The sequence below is a fragment of the Athene noctua genome, chromosome 2 (genome assembly GCF_965140245.1).
Source record: "Athene noctua chromosome 2, bAthNoc1.hap1.1, whole genome shotgun sequence".
Classification (NCBI taxonomy): Eukaryota; Metazoa; Chordata; class Aves; order Strigiformes; family Strigidae; genus Athene; species Athene noctua.
The window spans coordinates 149,010,636-149,023,978 of NC_134038.1; the positions used below are offsets into that span (position 1 = coordinate 149,010,636).

A 13,343-nucleotide genomic window follows, 5' to 3' on the forward strand; every position below is an offset into this window, starting at 1 on the left:
AAATGATGTTTAACATCTTATGCTGATGTTTTACCTTTTACCTTCTCCTTCTGGGTAATAATTTGAGAGTGGTTTCTCTCACCTCTTTCAGGCTTAGGCAGGCTAATCTTTTTATGCTGTTTCCATTTTAATTGACAGAACAGGGTTTTCTGTTCTTTGATGACCTAATTTGGAAATAGGTACCTAAGATAAAGTAGATGTTTCTAATCAGCTAGACACAGTGTGAAATAGAAGAGATATGTCTTCCTTGTACATTACATATTAAAATTGATCAGCTTCATCACTCAGGGTTTATGAATCAAAGCTTCCACACTTTGACCCTAACAATTTTCACTTATGTGAAAATTCCTGGCAGGATGTAAAAATTGTGCCAGATGTGACTCAAAAAAATAATTTCCCCTTCATCTGCAGGAAGGTAAAAACATTTTAGTAATGTTTATTACAGTGTTGGAAAGATCCTGTATAATCTGACCAACCACCGCTGAAGATGGGAGAATGTCACTGTATTTTACTCTGACAAATACATCAATTTAAATGTAATTGCTAAAATGTTAATGTAATTACCGTGTTAGCCTTAAACTTTAGGTGTCCGATCATCCACTTTACACTCAAACCGATATGTCCTTAGCTTGTGAATATAAAGTATATTTTACTGTTAATTGCTTCTTACTTTTACGAAAACAGGTAAATCTTAAGAGAATGATTGCTACTATGTGTGACTTCAGCTCAGAGCCAATATTAATCTCATTTACACCACTATATAATGTAGGGTTGTCACACCATACCTGTGTCTGTGTGCATTTGAATTAATAAGGTTTAATGTATGGAAATGTGCTTACCTTGTGCCAGCTCTTGATCTTATCTAGCCTTTCTCTGAGTTTATTTAAATCACTCAAATAGAACAAAGCAAAACCAGCCGAAAGGGTGTAGTTTTCTGGGGAGCTGGTAAACTGAATGGGCTCAGGGAAGGGTCTGGCGAATGCCATAGTTAGTGCAAGTATGGGGCAGACTCTTAGAGCAATGAGGGCACAGGGAGGAGGAAATGGTTATGGTGGACTGGGAGTGAGATCTCACCCTTTTAGTAGCAGTGAAATGCTGGATGGGCTCAGGTAGCCATTGGATTATACCCAGAATGCGAGCAGAGTTTCAACCAGGTGTAAAAGAGAATTTCACTTCACAGTAGGTTAATGGCTTGTTAATTTAGCTAAGTACTGTGGTAGTTATTAGTCCAGGGAGAAGAGGGTTAACCACAGAATAAAAAAATACTCTGCTCTTAAATTTTGATGGATTCTTTTTTGTCTCTCTCTTTCCCCTCGGCCCCCTGCCTTACTACAGCTCTTCCATTATACTCTGGCTACAGTCTGCATTATGACTGACAGAGACAGACCATGAAAATGCTATAATCAGCTAACAGAATCACAGGACTGGACTACAGTCACAAACGGATATGAGCTTGGGATTTATATTTAGCTATAGTGATAGTGCAGTTTGCAATTTAGGGTGGGTATACCTGATCCATCTTTAAATTAGCTAATCCTCCTAATGGAAAATTTCTAGTCACTACAACACTGTGCTTGGCACAAGCTAATTTACTTTCTGCCATTGTGGTGAGACTGTGTCAGCTGCCCTAGCAGTGTATGTGTATGCAGGTTACTTTTTAGATGCATCCACCATCTATTTATGAATTCTATTTTTCTTCTGTGAACATGGGATTATGTGCTAACCTTTATACGTGGCTAGCAAAACACGAACCTTTTAGAAATGGAGTTAACAGTTAAGGATTCATTGCATAGCAAGAATGTGACACCTAGTGGATAGATGACATTGAGGAAATGTGACAGTCCCATCAAGGAATATTGACATTAAATGACCCTATCCAGTAGAACAATTAATTTGATTATCAGAGAAGACATTGATCTTGAATGACTCTTTGTACCAGGCCCAGGTAATTGGATAATGGCATGTCCCCACTGAAAGCTCAGAAGTGAAGAGGGTGTCAGAGATTGTTTTAAAAGGATTTTTTGTAAACCACTAGCAGAATGGTTTACATTCTGTCTAAAAGACAGAGACCAAAGCCCATGAGGACTTTGTGGATACTTACAAGATACATCATAACTGGAGACTTCCAACATGCGAAAGACAAGAATAAAGTGTGTCTAAAACCCCCTTTTGTTAAACTCATGTCTCTGTTCTTGCCATATTATCTCTTCAGGAAGTGGGAGTTCTCACAGTCAGAGATACTCAGTGGTGAATAACTTGTTATTCACTGCTGTTCAGACACCATTTAAAAAGTCTGACTGATACATTCTGCCCAAACTAGCTGATACAGACTGCCTCTGTCTGCTACTCCCCACTGCATTCTGTAGTACCTGAATTTCAAGTATTCACATATCTCCATTTTCCTGTGTGCCCTAGACCCTCACTGCTTCACTGGCTATAAATAATAGAAAAACTTATCACCAGAAAGTGCTATCTTATAGTGGGTGCGGAATACAAATCAACTGTAAACTGTAAAATTTACAAATCTTAAATCTGTGTGTATTTCCAAATATGCTGAAAAGTGCATGTTGAATAATAGCCATATGCTGGAGGAAGGATGATACCCTCTGGCAGTTACTGTATAGGGTCTATACATTAGCTCTAAAACCTCTCTACACTGGGGGCTTTTTCCTGCAGTCAGTCCCTGACTCCAGTGGATAAGCCAAAACGAAGTTGCTTTGTAGCCAGCTGGTTTGCACCAGTCTCATTTACCTGGTGAACTGTTATGAATCCACTCGTAGTGGCTCCGAGCCATTTGCTGTTAAGCAGTGTGGTGTGTGGTGTGTGCCTGCTTGATGCAAACCACAGAGGCCAACGCTGTGCCACTCCTAACCAGTGCCTTTCAAAGTGTGAGGGACGGTTTCTGTAATCGCTCTAGATCTGTCTGCACTGTTCACATCTATAGGTTGACCTAATTTGCAAGAAAACCTGAAGGCTGTAATATCATCCAAACCAAAAAATATTCTGGGGACCTGGTTTAAAACATACACAAACCCAGCCGGGCTTTGCTTTCTAGCTTCTTCTGCTGCCGTCCCTCCTCTGCAGTCGCACTTTGCTCTTCTCGGCTACAAATGGATGCGTGGAATTATTTTCTCTACAAAAATCTCAGTATCAGAATGTAAACGTGGCCTCTTTTGCCTGTAGAAAACGATATTTAGAAGTAAAACTAACGCAGCTGAAGTGCAGGGCTTTTAGCTCGAGCTCCAGAAGGAGGTTTGGCCTGACAGGAGACCGCACAGGAACGGTGCAAAAGAAAAGGAGGGTGAAGCGAGAGCTCACGCTCCGTGCGAGTGTTGATATAACACTGTAATAAGAGTGTCTTCAAAGCATTATGGCTCACGGGACAGAGGGGGCGGGGCCGACAACCGCCACCGCCGGGAGGCCCCAGCCGCGGCCAAGACCCGGGGCCTCGCCTCAGAGCTCCCGCGCTTGCCCCGTGAGCACGAGGACGGGGCGGGGTAGCGCCGCCTTCGGCCAATGGGAGGAGGGGAGCCGCCGGCGGCGGGCGGGGCCTCGGGGCCAGGGGCGTGGCCAGCGGCAGCGGCGGCATGTTGGGCCGCCCCGGCGCCCCTCCCGCCAGCGCCGGCCGCCTGCGGCCGCCTCCCGCCTCCCGCCCTGCCCTGCGGATGTGGAGCCGGCAGCCGGCGGTGAGTGGGGAGGGGGCTCTCGCTGCCTGCGCCGCCGCCGCGAGGGGAGGGGCCTCCCTCCTGCCCGCCCACCCCGGCCTTCCCCGCCGTGGCTCGGGGCCAGCGCCGAGCCGCCCCTAATCGCTCCGGCACGCTCGCCCGGCGGCGTTTACGGGAGCTGGGAGGATGCCGGGCCCGGGGGCTCTGGGCCCGTCGCGGTGCCCGTCGCAGCTGTAGGCACCCCTCTTCCCCCATCCCCCCGCCGCTTCGGGCGGCGCTCGGGCGCCGACCCCGGTGGGCTGCGGGCGGCGGCGGGGAGAGGGCAGGGGCGCGGCCGCTGGCGGAGGGCGGCCTGGCGGGAGGGAGTGAGTCACCGGCCGCGCCGGCGGGGGGGGCCGGCCCGGCCTCGCCTCTCTCCTCCCGGTCGTCCGGTTCCTGTAAGAGGAGAGCGAGGCGCAGTCTGGCAGCGGGAGGACGTCGCCTCAAAGCGGCGGCGGTGGCGGCGGCGAGGGGCGCTGCCAGTTCTGGCTGCCTAGGGTCTCCGGGCCGGTGTCGGGGCTGCTGGGCAGCGGGGCTGCCGCTGCCTCTGCACGGCCACCGTGCGAGCCGCCCCGGAGAGCGGCCGCAGCTCCCTCGGCCCTGCGGGGTGCGCTTGGCTTGGAGACCGCCGCGGGCGGCCACCCAGCGGCTTCGTGCCTGGGAGGTGGACTGAGGGGTCAGGGGTGCTTTTGTCGCTGTTCCCCAGGCTTCTGGGTCTGTCGTAAGTTGGGCTGTAAGTAGGTGTGGGAGAAGAGGCCGAGTTACATCTCACAGGGCCTGTGCTGGGCATTGAACTAGCTCCTCTGTGGCACAGGACATCACAAACGCAAGTTGGCAGAGTGCTTCAGCCCTGTTCTAGTTTTCAGTAGTAATATGCCTAAAAATAACAAATCTTAGTCACCACGCCAAGCACAGTGATTCTGAATAAATGGTAGGAGCCAAGTTTACCGAGTGGCATGCTGTTTATACAAAGGCTGTTTTCAGAAGGTAACGGTGCTGTGAAGTTATATTCTTAACTAGTAATATTTAATGATGATGTAGTGCATTTAATTTTTAAAATTCTTTAGAAATTGCACTATGCACAATGTGGCAGGCATTACCTTTTTTAAAAAAAAACTGATTATGGAAAGTGATGCAGTAAGGTGGAGTGACTTGTCAAGACAGTATAGTCAGTCATTGACAATCACAGTTACAGTGCCTTATCCCTGTTTATGTTTTCTTTTGTCTGATTCTGCTTGTGCAGATATAAAAACATCTAAACTGTTTTAAAATATTTTATTAATCTAGTGTATTTCTTTTGTAGACATACATACTTGGGTTCAGAGCTTGTAAATCTGAATGCTGCAGAATTGTGTGCATGTGAACTGGCAAGTGAAACTAACTGAAAACCCATTGACGTTTGGCTTGAAAGCTTTGCCAGACAAAAGCAAATAGACTTGTTTATTATAATATGTGTATGTTTACAGTATCACTGTGTTTTGTGGGATAATTCATATGAAGTACTGGAGATTGTGATTTCTCTGTGAATCACACAAGTGTAGCTGTCATAAAAGCTGAACTGCATCCTTATAGCAACTTAGAAATTAAGTAATTTTAGTCTTTGAACAGGAGGAGGGAAACTGCTTAAACACAGTGGGTAAAATAATTTCTTTTCTTCTTAATCGTGAAGTTAATAGCAAAAGAAACCCCAAAGCACCAAACCTTCTCTTCAGTTTTAAATTTGGTAAATTCAGTCTCTGATAGGTTTTTTGGTTGAGTTTCTTAAATTTTAACTGAGTAGGTTAACTACCAGATTATCTTTTTCTATCAACACCTTTAAGCATGATACAATGTTCTCTCTAGAATCATATATATAAAAATTGAAGGAAAAATGTCAACAAGGCTGAAGAGAAACAGCTGAGGGAACTGAGGTTGTTTAGCCTGGAGAAAAGGAGGCTGAGGGGAGACCTCATCGCTCTCTACAGCTACCTGAAAGGAGGTTGTAGCAAGGTGGGTGTTGGTCTCTTCTCTCAAGCAAAAAGTGATAGGATAAGAGGAAACAGCCTCAAGTTGCGCCAGAGGAGGCTTAGATTGGATATTAGGAGAAATTTCTTGACCAAAAGGGTTGTCAAGCATTGGAACAGGCTGCCCAGGGAAGTGGTTGAGTCACCATCCCTGAAGGTACTTAAAAAACGTGTAGGCATGGTGCTTAGGGACATGGTTTTGTGAGACTTGTCAGTGTTAGGTTAATGGTTGGACTTGATGATCTTAAAGGTTTTTTACAACCTAAATCATTCTGTGGTTCTATAAAGGTTCACTTGGATTATTTACATGTAAAGCTGTGCTGATACTCAATACTATGCAGCTGGACTTTGTCACAGAACATGTGGTTTATATCTTTTGACAAGTCATTTAATTGCTTTGTGCGTAATTTGCCTATCTGTATGATAGGTGTCCTACTCACCTACCCAAGGTGGTATGTTTCCTTGGTGTGGTTAAAGCTTCACAAGATTAACTGAAAGGTTCCTCCTTTAACGTGTTTAACTCCTTTAACACATATAATGTGTTTGCACACTCTTACCAGGAGAACCATACTGGTTTTAGATATCTGTTTGACTAATGTTTCCTTCTGTTAATGTTTTCATTTGCTAACAAATACACTGTAGAAAGTTGCAAGCTGTTGTTTTTGATGATAGTTTCTCCTTATTACTTTGTTTGAATTTATTTGCTTTCTCATCACTACTACTTTGCTATACATAGCAACAACAGTTTTCCTACTTGCAGAGTAGTACATAAATGCCACCAAAGTCTGGTAGCATCTTGTCAAGTGACAGTTGGAGAGGTTATTCAAACTGCTCTTCCCAGTAGGTCCACAGAAGTGGGCACCTGCCACTTAACTATAGTGAGTTATGTATATCTGTGCTTAGTAAAGTTTTGTGGTTTTTAGATTGATACCAAATATTTTTTTAACACTGGCATTTTTGTTTTATTTTTGTACTTAGCAAGCTCTCAAAAGATGGCGGAAAGCTGGTCTTTCTTGGATACTTTTGAGTCTAACTTCAGGCCTCTGGTAGTAATTGAGCTTGCAAAAGGCACCAAAGAGGAAACCATAAAATGGTTCACTAAACGAATTGTGGACAAAAAAGCAAATGGAGGTGAGTACAGTATGATTTTCTGTAACACTTTGAAATCAGAATGGCTGTTGTTGTAATCTGAAGGCATACAAAAAATTAGTTTTCAGGTAATTTATGGTTTAATTATTGTTTAGCCAATCCCACTCCATTTTGAATCGCAGGGCATTTTTGAAGCCGTATAATTTTATGTGAGAGTAGAGCTTTATGCTGGTGTCATGAAGGTGTAATAATTGAACACTGTTAACCCAGTTATTAATGAAAATTTTAGCTTAAGGTCAGATGCCTGTTGAGCTCTAGAATCTTGCAATTTTTTGCGGTGAAACCTTTCTTTCAACATAGTTTTGATACTAGTTTTTATATTAATTGTCTAGAGCATGTTTCTCTGCTTGCTTATGAGAACATTGTAAACCTTGCCAGAATGAAGATGCATCGCATCTACTGACCTGTCCACAAGACTTGGTACCATGTTGTAGAACAAAAGTTGAGTTAGTAGGAAGCAATTTAATCTTAATAAATTCATGTTGGATTTTAATTTTCTCTTTGATAGCTTGTAGGCTGTTACAAAGACAGTATTTCATTACTTGTTTTAGTATACTTACAGGAATTGAAGTTGGCTAATTAATTTGTAATTTCTTAGACTTTTTTTTCTTTACATTTTTTAGCAAGGCATTATTTATGGCTGTTGTAGCTTATATTTTATGGTCAGTAATATTTCTGTGACTACTGGATTTGTGACTAGAAACTTGCTGTCAGGCCTCTGTTGGATAAGTCAGGTGTGTTTCTTTTTCAAAAGTGTAGTCTCCTTAAAAGGATAGAGACTGTTCGCAGAAGCAGTGGTTGCTTACATGGTGTGAGCATTAGGGGAGTAGATCCAAACTCTTGCAATTGTTCCAGTTCACTGTGAGCACTTCTACAGAAACAGGGCTAAATCAGGGGGTGACCCTGCAAGATTCTGAATACCAAACGTCAGGTGCTGTTGAAGCCTTAAGTCTTTCTGCCCTTAAAAAGATGCCACTTCAGTGCTCCTGATACCGAGGTCCAATATGATGGATGCTAAAATACTAGGTTTTTGAGAGGTAAATTTTATGTATTTTCTTCCTTATTTTGCCTTTCTTTACTTTAAAGGTGCACAACTGCTGGTTAAACCATTGGTCACAGAAAAGGGAGAAGAAAATATTTATCTAGTTGGAGCTTCCCACTTAAGGCTGTTGCTGGGCGCTGAAACTGTGGGTTTGGTGAAGGAATGTAATGATAACTCAATGAGAACTTTTACGTACAGCAGTAGAAAAACTTTCAGAGATTTTGCAGGTAAGCAATTTTAGGCGTCTTTGTCATTGCAAAGCTGTGGCTAAAGATTATAAGCAGTTACACTGTTAAATCTTTCATGGTCTTTCTGTTCCTTGGCGTGGTAACAGTGAACAGGAATAGGAAGAACGAGCCATGAAAAAGAGTCATTTTTACCTACTCAGATCATATAATAAAATTACATTTTTTTTCTTTCACATGATTCTTACTTTTTGATTGTGTTTAACTTTATGCTTTTGTATGCTCCAAATAGTCTTGTATTTGTATGAAATATTTTGGTTGTAAATAAGAGAAGAAGAAATGGTCAATGAACATGAGTGCAGGATTATCAATGTTACGAATTAACATAGCAATTTAATTTCTCTGAGCCAGTTTTGAGGCTTATTATTTTATAATTAGCTGGAGAAAATAGAAACATTTAGCTTTATTATATTTACACATCAAACTAAATAGTTAAATAATACTGCAGAGCCATTCAATGGCATTTGGGCATGATTAGCAAAATCATTTCTTATTGTCTTTTTTTTTGAGGAGGTGCCAACAAAGTAACATTTTTATTTAAATGTACTACCTATAAGGTATTTAACCCCCTTACAATAGCATAATTCATTTTGCTCTCTAGGCAAACGTTGGAGTTCAGTTTAGACTTGCTAATACTTCTTATGTGCCTATTTTGGTGATGCGTTTTACAGTTTCAATACAAATGTTCTTGGGTCTGTCTGAAACAATAATAGAGTTGAGTTTTGGGGTTTTTTTTAGTGCCAGTTTATTCAACAGTGCTGCTGTGTGCAGTAACTGTTGCCGTGCCTTTTCTTTTGTGACCTTGCTTTCCTGAAATTAGGAAGCCTTGAGAAGAATTGTCAGTTGCAAAGGTGACATTTCCATTTCTTTTAGGCACTTACATTCTTAATGCTAATCTGTCATTGCTAACAGATTCTCTAGTAGCAGCTGGAACTCCAACTACTGTAAATCTAAAAGATAATTTTTGCTGTATCTCCTGTTCTTTTTTCTTCTTTTAAAACCCTAATATTAAGTTTTTTTCCAGATCTGATCAGTGGATAAAATAGTTGACCATGCTGAGATGAGGTGAAATAAGTGTTATCTACAAGAAACCCTTCAGCCTGTCTTGTCTTACTATTATTTCTAGTTCTCCAGTTTCACTGATACTGTATTCTTATTTTTGTATTAGAGATTTGTTGCTGGTTTAGTTTCTTAGTGTATTTAGGGCTGTTCCTATAGTTTTTTATTCCTAAGGGGGGGGGGGGGGGGGGGGGGGGATCAATTTGTTGTTATCTCAAGGAAATCAGACTGTTTCCTTCATGATAAATTGATGGGACTGATGATAAATTTGTTGCTGTAGCTCTTGGAAATTCCAAATCCCTCTTCTGGGATTTTTGGAAAAGTTTCTTATTGTTTTACCTTATTTCTGTATTTTTATTAGAGTTAATTGTCACGATTGTCTTATCATTGTGTCGTACGGGAAATAAAGAACAAGGTTCTGTGATACTTGGTGTGAAATGCTTACTGAAAAGGAGATTTGTCCTGACATCTTACTGGTTTTCGTTCTGAAAAAACTTCAGGAACTGTATGGCAGAAAGGGGTATGGAGATTCCAAGATTTGCAAATAGCGGATGCCTATGTAGGTGTCTTTCAGCAGGGCAAGAGCATGTAGTACTTGCTAGTATACTGTCCCAGCCTCCAGTAATTAGTACTTCAGGGGTATATCTGTCTCTTGAGTAAGATTTGTTCTCTTAGTTCACCTGGGTAGTCAGAAACGCAGTGGCCAACACGTGCCAGTTAGAGAAAACTTCTGCCCAAGATATTTATTTCAAAATGTGGAGGTTTTGGTAATGGATGTTGATTGGCAGTAGTTGTTACATAATGTAATATTTTTTTCTGATTCTGGTCATTTTTATAGTTATTTGCTGCCAGGGTTGTCTCCCTATGCTGCTCAACTTCATACTACTTTCTTTTTGATTTAGATGACAATCACAATTTCCTTACGATGGCAGAATGTCAGTACATCATCAAACATGAACTCGAAAATTTGAGAGCTAAAGATGAAAAAATGATCCCTGGATATCCTCAGGCAAAGCTGTATCCAGGAAAATCAATTGGTAAGCAATGCAGTTTGTTGCTTGTAACTCACTGTGTAGGATAGTGTTGATGTAAGATGGTGAAAGAAACTTAATTTTCCTGCAGTGAAGACAAATCCTTAAGACATTAAAGTCCTACTATTTTTAATCAACTTTGTTTTCTCACCAATCCACAGCAGTGATAGGACAAGAGGCAATGGATGCACAGTGCAACAAGAGTAATTCTGAATAGCTGATGAGCAAATGTTTCATGATGAAGGTAAAACACTAGAACAGGGCTTCAGATAGCTTGTGGTAACTCTCTCATGGGAGACTTTAAGTCTTCACTAGACAAGGCCCTGAGCAGCCCAATTTAAGCTGGACCCACTTTGAGCAGGAAGTTGAACCAGGTGACTTCCAGAGGGCCTTCCATCCTGAGTCTTTCTGTGAGGCTGAGGCTTGGGCCTTATGCTTTTTTCAGTTGGATAATTTTCACGTATATTGATGTCATACATTATTTTTATAATTAGTACCCCAAATAATTGTTTTCTAAAAAATTACATAATGATATACTTGGTTTGTCTTGTATAAAAATACTGGAATGAGTAACAGTGTTCTAGAGCTATACATTTCACAATACGAAGCAAGTTTTATTTCATTCGATTCCATTTATCCTCCTATTTGTTCAAAAGCTCTTCCTTTTCATGAGAGAAAAAAGCAATGAGAACGAGTGCTATTTTTATGGTAGCTGAAACTGGTCCACTGGCAGAGACACTACATTTTCTTAAGAGGATATATCTTAATGTTTGTATGTCCTTTTAATAACAGTGTCTTTATTCATTAGTGTTGATCATCAAAAAAAGACATCTGTGCATATCAGTGGTTCAAGAATAAATAAAAGTAGATGTCAGATGAGTTTACATTGGTAATTTTTATATAGATAAGGTATTTTTTCTAGTTATGTCAAGTAGATGCTGATGGGAAATGGTAAAAAAACTATCTCAAAACTTCCAGAGCCCCCCCTCTCCTGTTCTTGAATTTATTTTCTTTTTTAATATTTCTGTGGTTGTAACTTCCAGAACAGTTTGTTAATTGTTTTCCTGCACAGGTAGTGTTGCTTTCCACAACAAAGTTAAATACAAATTATGGAGTATTTGATTTGTTTGCAATGAAGATGTGTTGTAATTTATGAATTAGTGTAAATTAATAGTTCAAAAATGGGTTTAGTATGTTTTCCACAACTAATACAACAATGACTCTGAAATTTAGTGTTTTGGTTTGGTTCTGCTATGTCAGTTTGATTTTGTTATGCCTTTCTTTGCTCAAATGCAAGAGCTAGACCATCCCCACAAAGCTATACATGGCATTTCAGTTCTGACCTGTAGCACTTTTTATTATTCAAGCTGCAACTGATTATATTGCAAACCTATGATATAGTTAATAGATGTAAGAAGTTTACTCTTTCTCTTCCAGTGGACAGCACAGTCTTTGTAGGAATAGGTAGAACTACTTTCTGTAATGAATAATTTTTAACTAACGTGCAGACAATTTATTTGGTTTTAGGGTTTGAATGCTAGATTTATTTCAAAGGAACTTTAGGCTTGCTAAGTACATAATGTAACCTGTTTGCTTGTATCATCTTCACTGTCCTTTGAAGGGAGTACTAGGTACCTCTCTTCTTTTTTTTAATTTTTTCCTTCTAGTGAGAAGATTATTGACTAGTGGTATTCTAGTTCAGATTTTCCCACTGCATGATAGAGAAGAGTTAAAAAAGCTCCGTCATAGCTGGTATGGCCGAGTGAAAGTTGGCTATCAACCTTTAGGTATGTGAACACTTACTCCACTACAAATAATGTGCAGGGTTTCTTCTGGAGAAGTTTTCTTTTCAGTTTGTTGAGAAGACCAAGGGTCTTTCCTAACTTCTACTCCAGCATTTAGCCTCTATAGAAGTGAAACTCCTGTGTGGAAGGTGAGTATTATACCAAAAAGTCTGTTGTTTCACTAAGAGTTTGCCTTTTCCCATCCCCAATTACCCATTGTAGTTCACCTCCTCTAACGTTGCCTTTTTGCCCCACTTGCTTTGTTGGCCATTGTGAACCAAACTCCTTGTTTTAGCCAGCCTTGCTTTTACTGGTCTTGGAATCAACAGAGTGTCTTAGGCTCTGGTGAAGGAAGCATCTGCATTTCCAGACATCTTGACATGCACAGCTGAGGTCATTTCTTTGAATTCTCTTTGATTCTAAGGTGTCTGTAGGATAATCTTCTGCTATAATGACTTGCAGTACAACTGTTCTGGAGTGAAGCAGGCTGCTGTCTCCTGATTTTCTTTCTCATGGCTGCAGGAGTTCTGTATGTAGGCCTTTGGTCATGGTTTCCAAGTTGGAGCTGGAGGGCAGTTCAGAGGCTCAGTAATTGCACCGTGATCATCTAGCATAGTCTTTAAATTAGACCATTGCTCTTTTACCAGTTGGACAAGTTTTTCCTCTTCAGTGATTCCTGTGTAACCTCCTGAAACCGTTCAAGACTTGGTTAAGTGGTGGCTCAGAGTCTGCAAACTTCCGTGTTACAACAGGCTGCGCATCACAAGTTCTCCCTACCCACTAGTAAAAAAGAACTAATGGACTAAGCCAAGACTGTTTTCTCAAACTGACTCTTGGCAGGAAAGCTCCTCAACGTTTGAAATTCCCCAAGTTATTTTGAGTTGTAGGCATGTCAAGAGTGTGTTTACAACTGTTTGTTTTAAATTCATTATCTTTATGAAGACTGTATGTTGTTACATGCCAATGTCACTTAAGTATATTTTACATACTGAATAAGCTTAAAATTATTTTTAGTCTGTCAGTGTTGAAAGTTACATTCTGGATTCTAAACCTGCAAACTTTACTTAAAAATAAGAAAATAAACATTTGAGAGTTTGCCTGATTATTAACCTCTGAGTTTTGCAGATTCTTTACTGAGCTACAGGAAGTTCAGGATCTGGCTCGATAATGCCTGCCTCTGGAGTATTGTGTTAGGGGCCTTACTGTGTGCTTGTCTTTTGTTTATGCAGGAGAGGGGCTTTTTTTGACTGATACTTAATATACACAGAATTTCAAAGTAAATCCCAGGAACCCTGTTATGTATGTACTAATTTAGGGATGTCTTTC

At 40.9% G+C, this 13,343-nt stretch overlaps 1 protein-coding gene across 4 annotated transcripts in view; it reads left to right on the plus strand.

Annotated features, from left to right (window-relative positions):
* Nucleotides 1-3,582: 3,582 nt before the first annotated feature.
* ANO10 (anoctamin 10) overlaps nt 3,583-13,343 on the plus strand; it is a 120,262-nt gene continuing 110,501 nt past the window's right edge. For 2 of the 4 annotated variants that reach the window (XR_012633065.1, XM_074898106.1), the window contains exons 1-5: nt 3,583-3,686; nt 6,686-6,838; nt 7,943-8,125; nt 10,105-10,239; nt 11,901-12,020. Coding sequence is in view for 3 of the 4 variants with exons in the window: in XM_074898106.1 (XP_074754207.1) it covers nt 6,700-6,838; nt 7,943-8,125; nt 10,105-10,239; nt 11,901-12,020 (577 nt within the window). In the remaining variant the exon portion in view is untranslated. Of the gene's footprint in view, nt 3,687-4,389; nt 4,698-5,546; nt 5,694-6,685; nt 6,839-7,942; nt 8,126-10,104; nt 10,240-11,900; nt 12,021-13,343 lie in introns of those variants that run through there. The other 2 variants (XM_074898108.1, XM_074898107.1) reach the window with 2 other exon arrangements.